The sequence below is a fragment of the Sinocyclocheilus anshuiensis genome, unplaced genomic scaffold (assembly GCF_001515605.1).
Source record: "Sinocyclocheilus anshuiensis isolate Anshui unplaced genomic scaffold, SAMN03320099.WGS_v1.1 scaffold402, whole genome shotgun sequence".
NCBI classification, from domain to species: Eukaryota; Metazoa; Chordata; class Actinopteri; order Cypriniformes; family Cyprinidae; genus Sinocyclocheilus; species Sinocyclocheilus anshuiensis.
In genome coordinates, this window is record NW_015542375.1 from 643788 (window position 1) to 663355 (window position 19568).

Consider the following 19568-nt stretch of genomic DNA (forward strand, 5'->3'; position numbering starts at 1 on the left):
CAAGAATCAGCATGATTACAAATGTGATATTGATTTTATACAACAGTTCAATAAACATTATTAATAAACATTACTTACCATATTGCCTGTTTTTGCTCTATTTCGGCAGCAAAATTAATTCCAAATACAACACTTTTTTTTTGTTTTTGCGTCTCTGAGCAACATGACGGTGTTTCGTTCCTGAATGAATCAATCATTTAAATGATTCAGTTCAATCGCAATGACTCGCATATTAACAGTGATTTGCTGCCACCTACTCTCGGTTTTAATTTCACATTTAAAGTATCTTTTCATTTTTTCAATAATTTCAAATATCAGTATTCAACGTTTTTTTGTTTAAAATATCAAAACCTTATATATGTGTTTGTAACTGCAGGTTAAAGCATTCTTGTCCTACATTAAACAATGTGGCATAAATGCCACTTCAGATGCAGCTTCTGTGTTTCCTCTGCACTGCAAAGATGAATTTTGTTGATACTGATTTCATTTGCTTGGTAACAGCTCAAATGTCTTATTATTCTAATTCACTGATTAAATGTAAGAATTTGACTCAAAAGATAATGCACACTTTTAGAAAAAAAGGCTTTATAAAGGTAAAAATGCCAATAAAAGGTAAAAATCACTTTAAACTTATTGGAAAATATTAATTTCTATCAAAGTGAACTGACCACCACGCAGAATATGAAGAATATAAAAACCTTTAGGAGTCAGCTGTCCACGGTAGTCCTTAAGGTACCAGCACAATAACACACTCAACAAAATATCATCTAATTGTTGTAATCGATAAAATCCTAGAAAATATTGAGATATATACAATATTGCACACCCCTATTTAACGTTTTGTTTAGAAAAATATGTAAATATGAGAAGGGCCCTTTTTTCCACTTGAGCCCCTGCCCCTCAAAATGTCTGTGCACGTCCCTGCTCAGAAGTGATTTAACTGTCGGTGCGATATATTGCTTGTATTGCCACCTAGTGGCATAACTGGCTAAGCTTCAGAAATGGCCACTGACAGTCTATCGTTAACACACAAACAGACAAACGGTGTGACATAAACAGTAAAAAGTCCTAAACAGTGTTAGACATGTTCACCACATCCTGTGAAAAGGTCAGCATCTCAAATGATTATAAACAAGCCCCTTTTCAAAACTAGTTACTCATAAAAAAATTAAAAACATAAAATTACTGAAACAGTTTGCATCAATATTTTGGTGTTATGACAACTTCTAATGAAATTATGTTCAAACAACAAACTATACTGCGTTAGAAGAACATAATCTGTAGCATAAACACATTTTTAAGTTGATTATTAAGATATTAAAGTTGTTGCTCCAACTAATAGGAAAATTCAGATTGCATGGAGCATTTACATTTATTCATTCAGCATACAGTTTTATTCAAGATGACTTAAAAATAAGGAACAAAAGCAATGGTCGTACATTATTATGATAATAAACTGGTAACATAAACCTGTAAGAATTAGATACATTAAAACAATACTGTAAAAACATCAACTTGCAAATATGGAATAATTTTTAACAGTTTAACAGTTGCTTTAAAATATGTTTTTCCACTTTTTGACAAATTTTGATTTAGTTATTAAGAAAATCTAGTCAGAAATTAGAAACTGATACAGTCAATCAGAACTGACAGAAATTATTGTGACACATTAAGTAATGATGATGCTGATTAAAAAAAATGTCAAAAGCCATAAAAATGTCATTAACTGGAATAAAATAAACTTTAAGTGAAATTAAATAAAATACAAATATTTAGTTAGTTGTAATTTCTAATTTTAGTCAACATTTCTAATTTTCTTTAGTTTAACTTTGTACTAAACTGAAATAAATTAAAATAAAAAACAACAAAAACACTGCAAAATTAGTAAACATTATTCTACTTTCTAAATTTTAATAAAAACTTTAATAGAATCTCAATTATGTTAAAATAACACTGGTATAAGTTAAATATGCTGTGCTTTCGGTTTCTTTCAGAGTTTTGTTGGTGACAATAACAATAATTAATTTAGTGAATTATTTTGTCAATAAAAATGATACATATTTGTACTAATAAGAGACAGTAACTTGGACAGTCAGTGGCCTGCAGGAAATGGAAAATACACAGAGTGCAGTTCTCAGTGCGGCCGGTGGGTGGCGGTGATTTGCTGCAGTACTGCAGAACTGTGACGCGCATCAGCCGCAGAAGAAGAAACATAGTTAGCGGTAGTGAGTCGCGTTCAGGACAGTCCAGGAGTCAGCGTCGCCTTTTGGGAGCGTGGACTGGATGACTGAACTTTGCGTTGGAAGAGACGGTGGATTGTAATCAAACTGTATCGTGAGTGTAGCAATGGGTTATGATTCAGATGGTGATGATGATGGGTGGCCTTCAGATATGGAGGTTAACCGAACTAAAAAGGCAAGGAAAAAAGCATGGTCTGAAGCGAGTAGTGGAGGAGAGAGTACACCAAGACAAACGATCAAAAAGATCAGAGCTAAACCTAGTGGAAGCAGTAGGTTTGATGATGACAAACAGGAAGAGTGGAAAGTCATTATTACGCTTAGTAATGATAAAGGTCACTTTCATCCAGTTCAGGTAACTAAAGCAATGGAGAAGGAAATAGGGGAAATAAAATATGCTAAATTACTGAATAACAGAAGAATTCTAATTTCAGCAGTAAATAAGAAGCAGCAGGAGATGCTACTGAAAATGAGTAGCCTTGGTGGTGGAAAGATTAAAGTGCATGTACCAGGAATGGCAGCAAAGTTAAGAGGAGTGATTTCAAATGTGCCTCTGGAAATGTCCATGGAAGATGTGAAGAATGAGATACAAGGTGGGAATGTAACCGAAGCCAAAAGATTCCAAATTAATAAAGGTGGTGTTAAATCAGATAGCCTGTCTGTACTGCTGGTTTTTGAAAAGATAATGCCTGCTGAAGTCCAAATGGGTTGGATCAAATACAAAGTGAGGGAATACATTCCACAACCGTTAAGGTGCTTCAAATGTCAGAGAATGGGACATACAGCACAACAGTGTAAATGGAGACAAAGATGTGCGAAATGTGGAGGAGAACATGACTATGGTAAATGTAAAAAGGATGCTAAGCTAAAATGCTGCAATTGTGGAGGTGAGCATAGTGCTGCATATGCTGGATGTGTGGTTCAGAAACAAGCTAAAGAAGTACAAAGATACAAGGTTATGAATAAGGTGACATATGCAGAGGCATTAAAGGGTATTGGTATTTATGAAAACAAACAAAATAAACCAATAGAATATCAGAAAAATTTGAATGACAATGCAAGGTATGCAGTACCACGGAGTTCAGACATAAGGAAATATCAGCCAGGAAGGCCAGCACCTCCACTGCAGCCATGCAATCATAAGTGTAAAGTTGAGGAGAACACCTTGATTGTGGAAAAGAAAAGTTTTATAGCTTTTATGTGCAAAGTTGTTAATGTTGTGACACGACAAGAAAGAAAAAGCGAGAGAATCAAGACAGTTGTGGAAGCTGCAGAGGAGTTTCTAGGCATTAAAGATGTAAAAGCTGAAGATATACATAGTATGTTGAGTGCTAATAATGATGGGGATCTCAGAGTGTTAACTAATCTTGTAATGGTATTCCACCTCTTGCAATGGAATGCTAGAAGCTTGATTGCAAATGGACAAGAGTTTAAAAAGTTTGTTGCAGATTCTGAAGTCAAACTTGATATTGTTTGCATTCAAGAAACCTGGCTTCGACCTCACCTTGATTTTATTATACCTGGATATGAGTCTGTCAGGTTTGATAGAGGTGGAAATCAAGGTGGAGGCTGTGCAACATTTGTAAGGGATGGGATATCATTTAAAAGAATAGCATCTTCAATAGAAATAGAATGTGTGATTATTGAAGTATATAAATCAGATGGGAACTTGGTAGTAATCAACTTTTATAACCCATGTAAATTATGAAGCCCAGACGTTTTAGAGGACATAGTTAGGAGTCAAGGAAAAAGGAAAGAAATATGGTGCGGAGACTTCAGTGCACACAATAGTCTTTGGGGAAGTAGTGTAAGAATTGATGGATGTTAGGCAGCTAGTTTGTCTAAATAATGGAAATGGTACAAGAATTGACATACGTTCTAACACATTGTCTTGTATTGATCTTACTTTAGTTTCTAATAATCTGGCAAATTCTTGTGAGTGGAATATTGAAGACAGTACAAGTATTGGGAGCGACCACTTTCCAATAATATGCTCTATAAATGTTGAAATAGATATCCAAGAAAGGCCTAGGCATAAGAAGTGGGATTTTACAAAAGCTGACTGGCAAAAATGTAAAGAAATATGTTGTGAGTCAGTGCGGAGGCTTCAGATAGATGTGAGATTCTGCTGGGTACCTGCTCATGTAAATATAAAAGGGAATGAGAAAGCAGACAAAATAGCAAAGAAATCAACCAGGGCGAGCAATATTATAAATATTCCCTTTGGTAAAGGAGAAGCTAAGGCAATAATAAAAAAATAAATAATGAAGAAATGGCAGGACAGATGGGACATGGATAATAGTGGAAGGAAATATTATAGTATACAGAAATTTATCAACGCACAGGGTGTGAATGGAAGGAATAGAAGGGAGGAGTCAGTTCTAACCAGGCTGAGGTTTGACCACACAGGGTTAAATAAAACATTGTTTTTGTTAGGTAAAAGTAAATCAGATGAATGTATGGAATGTAAAATCACAGAAAATGCAGAACATATATTGTTACATTGAATGGAAATATAGGTAAGAGAGGATTAGATTAAACCAAAAGATAAGTCAGACAGGAAGGAAATGGAACCTTGAGAGTGTTTTGGGAACAACAGGAGAAGGGGTTAAAGATGCACAGGATGCTGTTGTGGAATATCTGAAGGATACAGGGGTATATTATAGGATTTAGATAGTAGTGCTATAATATTTATTTATAAAATATATATATATTTTTTATATATACTGTAAAGTGCATTCAGTGAGATATAATCCATGCTGCATACTCCGATACAGTAGGTGGCGGTATGCACCTGATAAGTTATGGTTGCAATCCGCCATAAAACTAAGAAGAAGAAGAAGAGTCGCGTTCAGAGAAACGGCAGCAGAAAAATCATGGAGGAAACCGCAAAAAAGGAGAAAAAGCAGTCCGAAATCTCGGAGGAGAAGGACAAACAACCGGCGGGGAAAGACAAGGAGAAGAAAGAGGATCAGGAGCTGGTGAGAGAGAGAAAAAGCAGGCGCTTAAGACTGAGTTTGAATTCCGCCTGAGTCACTCTGCAGGCCTGACTCTAAACACATCCACAAAACACTCTCACATTCATCACTACACACTGATTATAAATCAATATCAGCGCGAAACACTTTACAACACCGTGTCTGTGCGTAACACAGCGTTAATACGACCAACGTGCTGAATAAACTGACCTGCAGACAGTCCAGGGGTATTTATACGCGACATATAGCATATAAATATGTAAACACAGGGATTTATTGAATGAATGGATGGATATAGTTGGTAAATATAATTGAATATGAGGAGAAGGTCATTTGTCTGCTTTTAAAATAGTTATCTTTCATTGTTTGTAGACGTCTGATGTGTGTGCGATATTGAATGGTGTATTTGTTGTTGTTTTTGCAGTCAGAGGAGGACAAACTGCTTCAGGAGGAGTTGGAGATGCTCGTGGAAAGACTCGGTGTAAGTGGAGTTCGTTTTTGCTGGATTTTTTAGTTATTTCTGGTGAAATAATATACCTGTACATAGTGCTGGGCGGTATGACCAAAAATGTATATCACGGTATTTTCAAAATTATACCGCTGTCACGGTATATTACGGTATTTTTTTTTCATGCATGACCGGGTGTTAACCATGTTTTCTACTGATTGAGAGGAAATACCGCGGTATATTGACTTAGAATGCCCTATTTTACTGTCATGATGAGTGAATAGAATAGAAAGTGCTAGAGTTAGAGGGTCAAATAAAGGTGACCCTTTATTTGACCAAATGTATAATGTATACCAAATGTATACCAAAACATTTGTTTTGGTATACCGCCCAGCACTACCTGTACATAATAATATAGGCTACCTGTACATACAAAATTGTCTATTGGAATGTACCTGTACAATATTGTCTATTTGTATATTGTTATTCCCTATTTACTTATTCTATTTTTATTCTTTTATTATCTGTGTTTTGTTTTGTCTCGTCACTGTCATTCAGTTGCACTGCGGAAGCTTCTGTCACGAAAACAAATTCATCATATGTGTAAACACACCTGGCAATAAAGCTCATTCTGATTCGGAAATGTCATGTTGACACGTATTAAGAAGCACAATTAAGATAAATATCCTGAATTTTGTGTGAATTGTTTGTTTTGTAATTATGAATGAAAGTGTAATTAATTTCTTGATTTATGAAATGGCTCGCTGATGCAGAATAATGTTTACCAATACCGTCATTGTCCATTTTTCACAATAAAATCTAATTGTGGTGGATAAAATGCTAATTAAAGTAAACTAAGGTAAAATGTCAAAAGAACTTAAAATAGCTTTTAAGAAAATTATTTCTTTTGAATGTAATTTCTTAATTACTGAAATTACTTGCTGATGCAAAATAAAGTTTATCTATAACGTCATTGTCCGTTTTTCACAATAAATTCTAATCCTAATAAATAAAATACAAAAAAAAAAAAAATTCTTGGCAACTAACTGAAATAAGTTAAAATTACTAAAACTGAAAGAAAAAATAATTTGAAAAATAAAAACTGAAATAAGTTAGTAATAAGCTAACATTCTTAAAACTGAAAAAAAAAAGAAATTTAAACTATTTAGAAATTAAAATAATAATAAAACGACTAAATTACTTAAAAGGAAAACTGAAAATATAAAAAATAAAAGCATTTCTGAAATAAATTGCTGATGCAAAAAAAGTTTAGCAATAACGTCATTGTCCGTTTTTCACAATGCAATCAAATCCTAGTGGATAAAGTCACATCCTGACCCACATTATTATTGAATGTTCTATTTCACTCATGTTAAGGAAATTAAACATGTTGCGACTGCATCCGACTGCATTATCTGTTAATTCTTTTGGTGCTAAACAAGCAGATGTGACGCTCGTTTTCTCTGTGTTTCTCAGGAGAAGGACACGTCTCTGTACCGTCCTGCTCTGGAAGAACTGCGGCGTCAGATTCGCTCCTCCACGACCTCCATGACCTCGGTGCCCAAACCGCTCAAGTTCCTGCGACCGCATTACGCCAAACTCAAGGACATCTACCAGAACATGGCTCCAGGAGAGAACAAGGTGCACATCTGTGGCGTCTGTCAGACACAGGGCCGAAGCCCAGGGGCCTACACTGGAAAGGGGGCCCTCTGGCTGCAGGGAAATTATATTTTTTGAATAATTATTTATATGGCAGTTTGCAGCAGTGACAACAGCATTCTGTAAACAAACTCACACACTCATTTTCAGCAACGCACTGGTTGTAGTAGCCTATATAGTGAATGGTTCAGTTTAGGTTCCCCCCACACAGTTTGTATAGTTGGTATGTTCCATGTGTTCCTCCACATTGCATGCACTAGTAAAGACGCCCAGCACAAGAGTGTCTTTATGTTAACGTGCAGATTATCAAAGGTTCTGCTTCAAAGTCTTAATTTTTAACCTGGGTATGGAAAAATCGTCCTATTGCTTAAATGTGATCATTAAACTTTATGCGGCTGTGATTTAATTAATTAAACGTGAGCAGGGCATGCTTCAAAATAAAACGCAGTTAGCAGTCACCAAACAGCCCACATTTATGTCAAGTGTTGTTTCGATCTGCTGATGATGAATAATGAATATTTTGTGTGATTTATGGTGTTTAAATCATATATGTAAACTCACAAATTTTGATGGCTTTTTTTTTTCATATAACCTCCGTATAGTGCCTGTAATAACATACGTGTTTACTTTATGTAATGCTATAATTCTGATGTTCCACAAGCGCCACCTTGTGGCAAAGAGTGAATTTGCAGTGTTGTGAATGTTAACTGGCATATTAACAAGAAAAAAAAAATCGAAATTTGACAAATAATTGTCAGGAAGCTTTAAAAGAAAGTTTTTCTGGGGTAGGGGGGCCTACTGTAATGCTGTAGGCCAGGGGCCTCTGGTTATCTTAGGGTGATCAGCATGTGTTTGTGTGCAGCGTGACAGTCTCTCTCTCTGTTTCACAGCAGTTCTGCGCAGACGTGGTGTCTGTTCTCGCCATGACCATGAGCAGCGAGCGAGAGTGTCTGAAATACCGTCTGCTGGGCTCACAGGAGGAGCTCGCCTCATGGGGACACGAATACGTCAGGTACGTCATGCTGAAGACAAACTGGAACTACTGAAAATCATTTTCAGTCATTCAAATAAAGCTGGAATAAAAATGATATGGAATGAAGATTTGATTTGTATTTTTTATTTTTTATTTTAGTTTGAACTGTAGTAATGTTTTTATGTGTATTTGTCATTTTTGTTAGTTTTGTTCGTTTAAAACAAAAAAAATTCTAATTCTCTTTATTTATATTTCAGTTCAAAATATTTATAAATTGCATACGTCAAGCAGACCACATGCTGAAGACACAAACATTACACCAGTGTCACGTTTAACTAGAACTATTGAAAATCATTTTCTTTGTCTTTGAAATAAAGCTGGAATAATATAAAATGGAATAAAGTTTTTTTTTTCATTTTAATTTTAGTTTAAACTTTTTTTTTTTTTTTTTTTTTTTTTTTTTTTTTTTTTTTCAAAAAAAATTTTTCTTTCTACCTCTCCTCGCAAATTTTATCCAAGCCAAATGTTTAGATTTGACTTCAGACAAAAATAAATAAATAAATAAATAAATAAATAACTGTTCTTTGACTTTTCTGGTAATTTGTGAATTTTTGTTGATTTTTATGCCTTTATTGGATAGGACAGTAGAGATCAGACAGAGAAGTCTGAAAAATGCACATACATTTTATTTCAAAATAGAGATAACTAAATAGTTTTTTTTTTTTTTTTTTTTTTTTTTTTTTTGTTCTTTTTCCAAAAAATATTTCTAATTCACTTTATTTATATTTCAGTTCAAAATATTTATAAGCAACAAACGAAAATTAGAAATGTTGCTTTGGACACTAACTGAATTTAAATAGAATTACTAAAACTACAACACATTTTGATTTATGTATTTTTGGTTTCCATTTTAGTGTAAGTTTCAGTAATATGTGCTTTTGTCATTTTTATTAAATTTTTATTATTCTATTTAGCGTTAGCCTATTTTTTTTCCAAGTATAAAATATTTATAAATTATTAAAGCAAAAATTAGAAAGGTTGATTTGGTCAAAATTAAAAAATAGTTACTTTGTAAATGCAACAAATTACAATATAAGTTTCAGTAATATGTGCTTTTGTCATTTTTATTAATTTTTTATATTTCTATTTAGCGTTAGCCTATTTTTTTTCCAAGTATAAAATATTTATAAATTATTAAAGCAAAAATTAGAAAGGTTGATTTGGTCAAAATTAAAAAATAGTTACTTTGTAAATGCAACAAATTACAATATTACACACAAGTGAATTATTTTTAAGATCAAAATGATTTTCTTCTCACTGAAACATGTTGGTTTGAAATGTTGCTTTGGATGTTATTTAAAATAATAATAAAAATGTCAAAGGCACATAACAAAATGACTAAAATGAAAACTGAAAATAAAAAAAAATTATAAAAGCTAATTCAAAATATTTTTTATAAATTGTATAAACAAAATTTAGAAATTGTTTTGGCCACTATCTGAAATAAAATAAGCTTAAAGTAAAAATGACTAAAACTACAACTAAAATAAAAATAAATGAAAGCTAAATATAAATATATAAAAAAAAACATAAAAATGACAAAAGTGCATAAAAAAATTAGAAAAATCTCAACTAAAATAAACTTAACTTAAGCTGAACTAAAACTATGAAAATATACAAATTAAATTATATATGTGTGTATAATATAATATATAAATTCTATAAAAAAAGTGAAAAATAATGAAGAGTTATGAAAAATAATGATAAATAAAAATGTTAAACTAAACATAAATGGAAACATCAAAAAATAAAACTGACAAAAGCACATAACAAAACCATTTAAAATTAAACTAACTAAAATTAAAATGAAAGCATATAAATTAAAGCTAATTCTAAATATTTATAAATTCTAAAATAGTATATAAATTATGCTAAAATAACACTGCATTAGACTAGAAACCAGTGATCTCTGTTTTATAATTTTTTTTTATCTTTGTGAATTGTCTTGAAGTTTTTGGATTTCTACAAACCTCACAAACTTCCCTTAGACTCGTATCTGTTGCTCAGAAGTGCAGTGTGTGAACTTTCTGGTTTCTAAGCAGTCTGTGATGTGATCTTGTGTGTGTTTGCAGGCATCTGGCGGGAGAGGTGGCTAAGGAATGGCAGGAGATCGAGGAAGGCGATAAAGCTCAACAGGAAGTGCTGCTGAAGCTGGTCAAAGAGATCGTCCCGTATAACATGGCCCATAATGCCGAGCACGAGGCCTGTGACCTCCTTATGGAAATCGAGCGGCTCGACATGCTAGACACGTACATCGATGAAAACGCCTACGCTAAAGTCTGCCTCTACCTGACCAGGTAATAAAAGTTGACCTAACGCAAAAAATAAGGCAACCTATCGCGCTCAACTTGTTAAGTTAACGCAACTAGGAACCGACAACTTAAAAACTTTAGTTCATCTAATGAATAAAAGTCAGTCTATTGAGTTTTGAAAGATCTGTCAGATCAACCAAAGATTTTTTAGCAATTAGCAATGCCAATCTTTTTTTAACAATACTCTTTTTTTTTTTCTTTTTTTTTGTTTTTTAGATTTATGTTTATTTTCAAAGCCCACTACATAATATGGGTAGTATTTGCCTCTTAAAACTAAAGGCAAACATTTATGATGAAGTAAATCAGTAAAAATATGAACTCTGATCCACGTGACAGATGACTCACAGTGACAGCAGCAGCATAAATTAACCCAGTAAAATGTAAAACAATGATAATATTTTAATAATAATTAACAAAATGTTTTCAAGCTGCAATGCATGCTGGGAACTTGTGCAGTATTGGTCAGTGTAAAATTGTTTGTTCAGATGACTCAATTTTAGGGTTGCAAAAAGGTGGAAAATTTCCAGTAAATTTTGGAAACATTCCAGAAATTTTGGAAACTTTCCAGGATTTTTTTTTTTTATGTTCCAGGGATTTTTGGAAAGTTTCCAGAAATTTACCGGAAATTTTGCAACCCTACTCAATTTGAGAAGTTGGGAGAGAATTTGGATATGTTGTGAACAAACACTTGAGTATCTAAGTAAGCAAGGTAAACAAAACATCTTTCGCTAGCGACATGTTTAGAGTATTTTTGTTCGGTTCGCACAAAAAAAATGAACTGACTTCTACTAAAAATTCCTTGTTTGGGCTACTTTTCTACATTTGTTAGAACTTTTAGAAAGTTTAATTTTTTTTACAATGCCTCTGAACACACGTCTCTGAATGTGTTTGTGTCTAATTGTAATTATTACTATTATTACTACTATTGTTATTGTTATTATTATTATTATTATTTCTTCACCACATGAGTATGCATTTTTTTTGCATTACAATAATGAGAAATGTCAGTGAAAATGTGCTTTATTGTCTTGAAAATGTCTCAAGATTTAACTTCAATATATACATTTTATATAATTTTAAATTTATATTAATTAGTGCTGTCAAACGATTAATCGCGATTAATCGCATTCAAAATGAAAGTTTTTATTTGCATAATATATGTGCACTGTGTATATTTATGATGTATTTATAAATACAAACACATGCATGTATATATTTAAGAAAAATTGTATGTTTATATATTAAATATATTTATATATAACATAAAATATAATAATATGAATATATAATTGTATAAACGTAAATATTTTCTAAATATATACTGTATGTGTATTTATTTATATATACATAATAAATATACACAGTACACATAACTATATTATGTAAACAAAAACTTTTATTTTGGATGCGATTAATCGCGATTAATCGTTTGACAGCACTAATATTAATGAAAAACATTACATAATTAAATGTATTTAGTATATTTATATTAATACATTCATATAAATGTATATTAAAAAACTATTTTATATTAATAGATATATATTTTTTCCTTGATAAAATGGGGAAGAATTATTCTGTGGAAATGTGTTTGTCAATAAAAAAATATCTGAAGATTTAACGTAAATATAATTTTTGTTCATTTTAAATTTGTTAATGTAAAAAAAGTAGAATAAATAAATTAAATCTATTTTAATGAATTTGTATAAATTTATATGTATTAATGAACATATATATTAAAAGGTAATTATCTATTAACACAAATATTTTTTGTCTTTGATCAAATGGGGAAAAAATGTGCTTTATTGTCAATAAAATGTCAATAATGTGTATTTTATTGCAAACTCCAGCTGTGTGAGTTACGTCCCCGAACCGGAGAACTCGGCTCTGCTGAAATGCGCTCTCAACATCTTCCGCAAGTTTAACCGTTACCCAGAAGCCCTCAGGCTCGCGCTGATGCTTAATGACGTGGAGCTGGTGGAGAACATCTTTACTTCCTGCAAGGACATGTATGACGCACATGCACAGTCTGTCTCGTGAAAAATTCATTTCCATTTGCTTAACACAGATAGTAACAGTCCGTGTGTGTGTGTGTTCAGTGTCATTCAGAAGCAGATGTCGTTCATGTTGGGTCGACACGGCATGTTCCTGGAGCTCAATGAAGATGTGGAGGATTGTGAAGATCTGACGGAGATCATGTCCAACGTGCAGCTCAACAGCAACTTCCTTGCACTGGCTAGAGAGGTGATAAAACACACATGCACACACTCACACACACACACACACTCACTCACACAAACACACTCACTCACTCACTCACTCACTCACTCTCACACACACACACACACACACGCTCACTCACTCACACACACACACTCACTCACTCACTCTCTCTCTCACACACACACACACACTCACTCACTCACTCTCTCTCTCACACACACACACACACTCACTCACTCACTCTCTCTCTCACACACACACACACACTCACTCACTCACTCTCTCTCTCACACACACACACACACTCACTCACTCACTCTCTCTCTCACACACACACACACACTCACTCACTCACTCTCTCTCTCACACACACACACACACTCACTCACTCACTCTCTCTCTCACACACACACACACACTCACTCACTCACTCTCTCTCTCACACACACACACACACTCACTCACTCACTCTCTCTCTCACACACACACACACACTCACTCACACAAACTCACACACTCTCACACACACAAACACACACACACACACACACACGCAAAAAAACACGCACACACACACTCGCACACACGGACACATGCACACTCGCGCACACAGACACACAAAAATATCCGGGTCATAAATCCCAAAAGAAACAATGTTTAGGGTGCAACAAAAAATATTGTATTGTATTATTTCAGTTGTAAAGTGCCGTTGTAAATATGCATATGGTAAATGGACTGAATTTAAATCATTCTGATTTTAATGAAAAACATCGTTATGTCCAGACAGGATCGTTTTATACCTGTATGACAATAATTTCAAAAATGTGGATTATTATTATTATAATTTATGTTAATATTACATACTGGTAAAATATGTATAGCCTGAATGCACTGTAAGTCGCTTTGGATAAAAGCGTCTGCTAAATGCATAAATGATTATTATTTTTATTTATTTCTTTTTTTTTGTGTATTACAATGAGAAATTTCAGTGAAAATGTGCTTTGTCATGAAAAAGTCTTTAACTTAAAAAAGATTTAACTTAAAAATATAATTTTTTATATTTTAAATGAAAAATATTGTTAAATGTATTATAACATTTATATTAATAATTATATAAGTTATATAATAATAAACATTAATATTAAAAATAGCTTTATATTAAATCAAATATCTGATCAAGTAGGGAAATAAATTGTTGCTTTTAATGTGGTGTGAAAAAATGTAATATTTAAAATAGGTTAATATTAATAAAATTAATCATGATATTTAAAAACAAAATCACGATTTTAACACGTTTCTGTGTCATGTTGGTTTTACTATTTTGTAAGTTGTCTGAGCATTACAGCCAAACTAATTTCCCTATTATAAAGACAAAGCCTTTCAAGGTAACAAAATATTAAAAAGAATGGCGGAATTTTTTGGCTAAAGTGGGCGAAGATAAAAATCTTTCATTATTTTATCTGCTATTAAAAAATAACAAAGATACACGTTACAAATACACATAATATACAAATAAAACCGTGCTTTATTTTCAGGTACAATATTCAGCAGGAGCAATAACTTTTAGAATAACTTTTATTTTCATGTGACATGTTTTCGTGAGATTCACATTCTGCTAAAAAGTAATTCTGTGAGTTGTTAAAGCACTAAGCCCCGTTAAGCCGTGGTTTACGGTGAATTTATAACAGCTAAGGGGTGTTGTTAGGCACGACGCGAAGCGGAGCTGTTATAAATTCACTGTAAACCACGGCTTCACGGGGCTTAGTGCTTTTATAAAACGGTTATTCCATATACGTAGTAAGGTTTCACAAAATAAAACGGAGCAAATAAAGTGTAATGATATTAATAAAAACAGTATTCTTCCACCAAACAATGTAGCTCCTCAGAATCAGTTGTGGTTGCTACAAAGTGGTTGCCGAGCAACACACAGAAGTAAACAGGTTGTATGTTTGTAGAGTAATTTACAACAGCTTCGAACTTGGCTCAGCCAATCAGAATCAAGGACCGGAACTCTCTGTTTTATAAGATTTATTTTGGTTGTTTTCCTCTGTAGCTCGACATCATGGAGCCGAAAGTGCCAGACGACATTTACAAAACCCACCTGGAGAACAACCGTAAGCCGCTTCAGCTCTCACGAGGAATGTGACGCGGTGTTTTATGTGTTTTACATGCGATGTTTCTCTCAGGGTTCGGCAGCAGCGGCTCACAGGTGGACTCCGCTCGCATGAATCTGGCCTCCTCTTTCGTCAACGGCTTCGTTAACGCCGCTTTCGGACAGGACAAGCTGCTCACGGAGGACGGAAACAAATGGCTCTACAAGAACAAGGACCACGGTGAGAGCAGGGCCGCCTCTGGGCAGCTAGACGAGATAAATCTGATGCTTCTGTGATGAGATGTGTGTTTGTTGCAGGCATGCTCAGCGCGGCGGCGTCTCTGGGAATGATTCTGCTGTGGGACGTGGACGGCGGTCTAACGCAGATCGATAAATATCTTTATTCGTCCGAGGACTACATCAAGGTACAGATTCACACACTCATTAGTGCACTCACTTTAAGGGCTGCATGATTTGGGGAAAACAAATCATGTGATTATAAAAAAATATATTATTTAAAATATTATATTCTATAAAATACAACCGTAGAATAGTAATAATTTGTTGTTGTTGTTGTTATTAAAAATGCAAATGATAAACAAAATAAGAAATATTATTCTTGTAATAGTTCACTGAAAAAAGTATAATATGAAAGAACAAAATATATATTATGATACATAATAATAATAATCATAATATGCTAATATACAATACAAATATTTATGGTACTTTTTTGTTACTTTAAGTATGTATTATATTTATTAAATATAATTCACTTTTATTTTGGTGGGCTGTAGTTAAAATCTGAGTTTCTGATAGTTTTTTTTTTTTTTTTTTTGAAATTACATGTTAAAATTTAATTACAGGTTTCATTCTACAGGTTTAATTACATTTTAGTAATGAAAAGTATGTCTAATCAGTTGAATTCATAAACGTTTAACAGTAAACAAAATTAGAAATATTACTGTTGTAATAGTTCACTGAAAAAAGTACAATATGAAATATTATGATGCATAATATTAATAAAAAAAAAAAAAATTTTTATTATAACATTTTTCAGTGCAAATGTGAAATGACAACACTGATATTTCTGGTGTTTGTTTCTTTCAGTCAGGAGCGCTGTTGGCGTGTGGCATCGTTAACTCCGGCGTTCGTAACGAGTGTGATCCCGCTCTGGCGCTGCTGTCTGATTACGTCCTACACAACAGCAACATCATGAGGATCGGGGCCATTTTTGGGTAATTCAGAAATTACACAAATCATTTAGAAATTAAAGGGGTCATATGATGCTGCTAAAAAGAACATTATTTGGTGTATTTGGTGTAATAAAATGTTTGTGGTTTAAGGTGCGTGAACATTTGGGCGGCGTTATGCAAATCTTCCCACATCTATGTATGTTTCATTCTACAGGTTTAATTAAATTTTAATAATGAAAAGTATGTCTAATCAATTTAATTCATAAAACATTTAACAATATAATAATTTATAATAATAAATAAAATTGTAACAATAATAGAGCCCTATGTTTTATTTTTCAGAAATTATATTTGAATTCTGTGTTTCATGATTTATTTTAAATGTATCATTAAAAATGGTAATCAAATTAACGCATGAATGTGAAGTTTTACTGTTTAAATTAAAACATGGACTAAAAATTGTTATCCCTTAAAACATAACGTTTATCAAAAAATCTGATTTTTACTTGAGGAATATTCTACTATACAATAGTGATATATTTCTGCCGTAATTTCTTTGTTAAACTGAACTTTTATTTTGGTGGCTACTGTGGGTTGTAGTAGAGACCGTTTAGTTTCTGTGTATTGTACTTTTTGATCAGATTAAACTATGAAATGGTAAAGTTCCACCCTAAATTCTGAATGTTTTTGCTGTTTTTGTGCAGGTTGGGTCTGGCGTACGCCGGCTCTAACAGAGAGGATGTTCTCTCGCTGCTGCTTCCTGTCATGGGAGACTCCAAATCCAGCATGGAGGTGCGTGTGTTTGCAGTGGAGAGCGTGTGTGTGAGAGCGTGTGTGTGAGAGCGTGTGTGTGAGAGCGTGTGTGTGAGAGCGTGTGTGTGAGAGCGTGTGTGTGAGAGCGTGTGTGTGAGAGCGTGTGTGTGAGAGCGTGTGTGTGTGTGTGTGTGTCTGTGTGTCTGATGAGTCCGTGTGTGTTTCTGCAGGTGGCAGGAGTGACGGCGCTGGCGTGTGGCATGATCGCTGTGGGTTCCTGTAACGGTGATGTCACTTCCACCATCCTGCAGACCATCATGGAGAAGAGCGAGCAGGAGCTCAAAGACACGTTCGCTCGATGGCTGCCCCTCGGCCTCGGACTCAACCATCTGGGTAAGAAGAAAATACAATACAGTACATACAGTAACAACTTCTGAGGTGTTGCAGTTTGAGGAAATGATCTATTTTTCCTGCAAGATTCAGGTTTGCTGTGTTTGTTTGTAGGGCACAATTTTGCCATAGTATCAATGTAACTATAAAATAATAATAATGTAAATTATTATTTATGATTAGCCATTTTAAATAGTTTAATTTTGTTTGTCCTTTATTTAACCAGAAATACAGCTTACTGAGATTAAAAACAATAACATTAAAATTTTTTATTGTTTTTATTATGATAAAAAAAAAATTGAAATAAAAAAAATTATAAATAGAATTTGTTTATTAGAAAATGTTACACAAAATAAGTATTACAATTGCAATATTTCACTGTAAAAAAAAAAAAAACGGGCATTTAAAAATAATATAATAATAACAATAAAAAAGTATTTATTTCACTGTTTTGTATTGTAAAATTACAATACTTATTTATGACATATATGATGTCTTCATTTTCAAACATTAAAAAAATCTAGTTTTTATTTTAGAGCAGCATTTAAAAACAAGACTATAACTATTTAATCTTAAAGTTTAGTGTTTAAATTAAAACATCAGTGAAAATTGTTATTCCTTAAAACATTTTAAAAATAAAAACATTGTATGATTATTACTAGAAGTACATTCTACTGTGCATATATATATATAAGATATATAAGATACATAAAATAGTTTTATATTTTCTTACTTTAAGTTAAATCAAACTTACTTCACTGTAAAATAAATAACTGAGTTTTTAAGAAAAATAATGTAATATAATAATAATAATAAAAATGTTTTACTGTTTGGCATTGCAAAATTATAATATACAATACAAATTTTTAAGGCTTAATTTCTTAAAGGGATACTCCACCCCAAAATGAAAATTTAATCACTTACCCCCATGTCGTTCCAAACCCATAGAAGCTCTGTTCGTCTTCGGAACACAATTTAAGATATTTTGGATGAAAACCGGGAGGCTTGTGACTGTCCCATAGACTGCCAAGTAAAATACACCGTCAAGGTCCAGAAAAGTATGAAAAGCATAGTCAGAATAGTCCATCTGCCATCAGTGGTTCAACCGTAACGTTACGAAGCGACGATTATACTTTTGTACTCGAAGAAAACAAAAATAACGACTTTATTGAACAATTCGTCGTCTCTATGTCTGTCCGCATCACCGCAGCACCATTTTGGAGGATACGTTTTCTATGTGCATTTACGCTGTGATTTGAAAGAAAACAGCGCATCCTTGTGGCTTTAATGGGTTTGGAACGACATGGGGGTAAGTGATTAATGACAAAATTTTGGGGTGGAGTATCCCTTTAAAGCATCATGTTTGTATTTTAGAGCAGCATTTACTGTGAACTGAGGTGCTCAAAACACCGGATCGTGTGTAAATGAACCCAGTGCCGCGCTGCACTCTGAAACACAGCATTTAATATAATTGCAGGTTTTACGGTTTGCTAATGGCTTGCATATATTTTGAATGCAGGTAAAGGTGAGGCAATCGAGACGACTCTAGCAGCTCTTCAAGTCGTCCCCGAACCCTTCCGCAGCTTCAGCAACACATTGGTGGACGTCTGCGCATACGCAGGTGAGTCACATGCTCTCTCAGCTCACACGCTTCAGATAAAACACACTCGTAACTAGGGGTGCTCCGATCAGGATTTTTGAGGCCGATCGCCGATCACAGAAAGCAGTATCTGCCGATACCGATCTTTTTAAAGCCTTCTTTTAATCATTTATAACTATTTAACATTTATTCAGGGCCTGTATTTCATTTTTGAAAATGGGGGGAATTCCCCTCTTAGGTGTCTCTTGTGAGAAGAGAAGCAGCTTTCACACAGGAGTCCGCTACTGATCCGTGTTTACCACAAACACAACATTTATCCATTATTTTGATTATTTATCATTATTTATCCAATGCTTTTTCAGCATTGCAATTCTTTGTTTTACACAGTACAGTAATACAATCTTTCACAGACATGTTTAAACACAATAAATATAAGCAACACATTATTCAATGCTTTTAACTTTTGCATTTACTTCTAGATTTATATATTAAGTTGCTCAAGCAAGTGGCAAAACATTTAAGCTACTTTTCTTACGTTATCACTAGAGATGCACCGATCGATCGGCCAGGAATCGGAATTGGCCGATTTTCCTCATGATCGGCCCGGATCGGTGATCGGTCGGTCAGTCTCACTTCTTTCCGATTCC

The 19568-nt window shown here is 33.5% G+C and overlaps 1 protein-coding gene across 1 annotated transcript in view; it reads left to right on the forward strand.

The window, feature by feature from the left end:
* The first annotated feature begins 5007 nt into the window (after window positions 1–5007).
* The window catches only part of psmd2 (proteasome 26S subunit ubiquitin receptor, non-ATPase 2), a 24792-nt gene continuing 10231 nt past the window's right edge, over window positions 5008–19568 (forward strand). The window contains 14 exon segments of the mRNA XM_016491217.1: window positions 5008–5218; window positions 5640–5696; window positions 7140–7304; window positions 8213–8334; window positions 10428–10652; window positions 12518–12676; window positions 12767–12911; window positions 14944–15004; window positions 15077–15223; window positions 15301–15407; window positions 16093–16220; window positions 16883–16970; window positions 17162–17324; window positions 18841–18942. Coding sequence (XP_016346703.1) covers window positions 5042–5218; window positions 5640–5696; window positions 7140–7304; window positions 8213–8334; window positions 10428–10652; window positions 12518–12676; window positions 12767–12911; window positions 14944–15004; window positions 15077–15223; window positions 15301–15407; window positions 16093–16220; window positions 16883–16970; window positions 17162–17324; window positions 18841–18942 — 1846 coding nt within the window. The 5' untranslated portion in view covers window positions 5008–5041.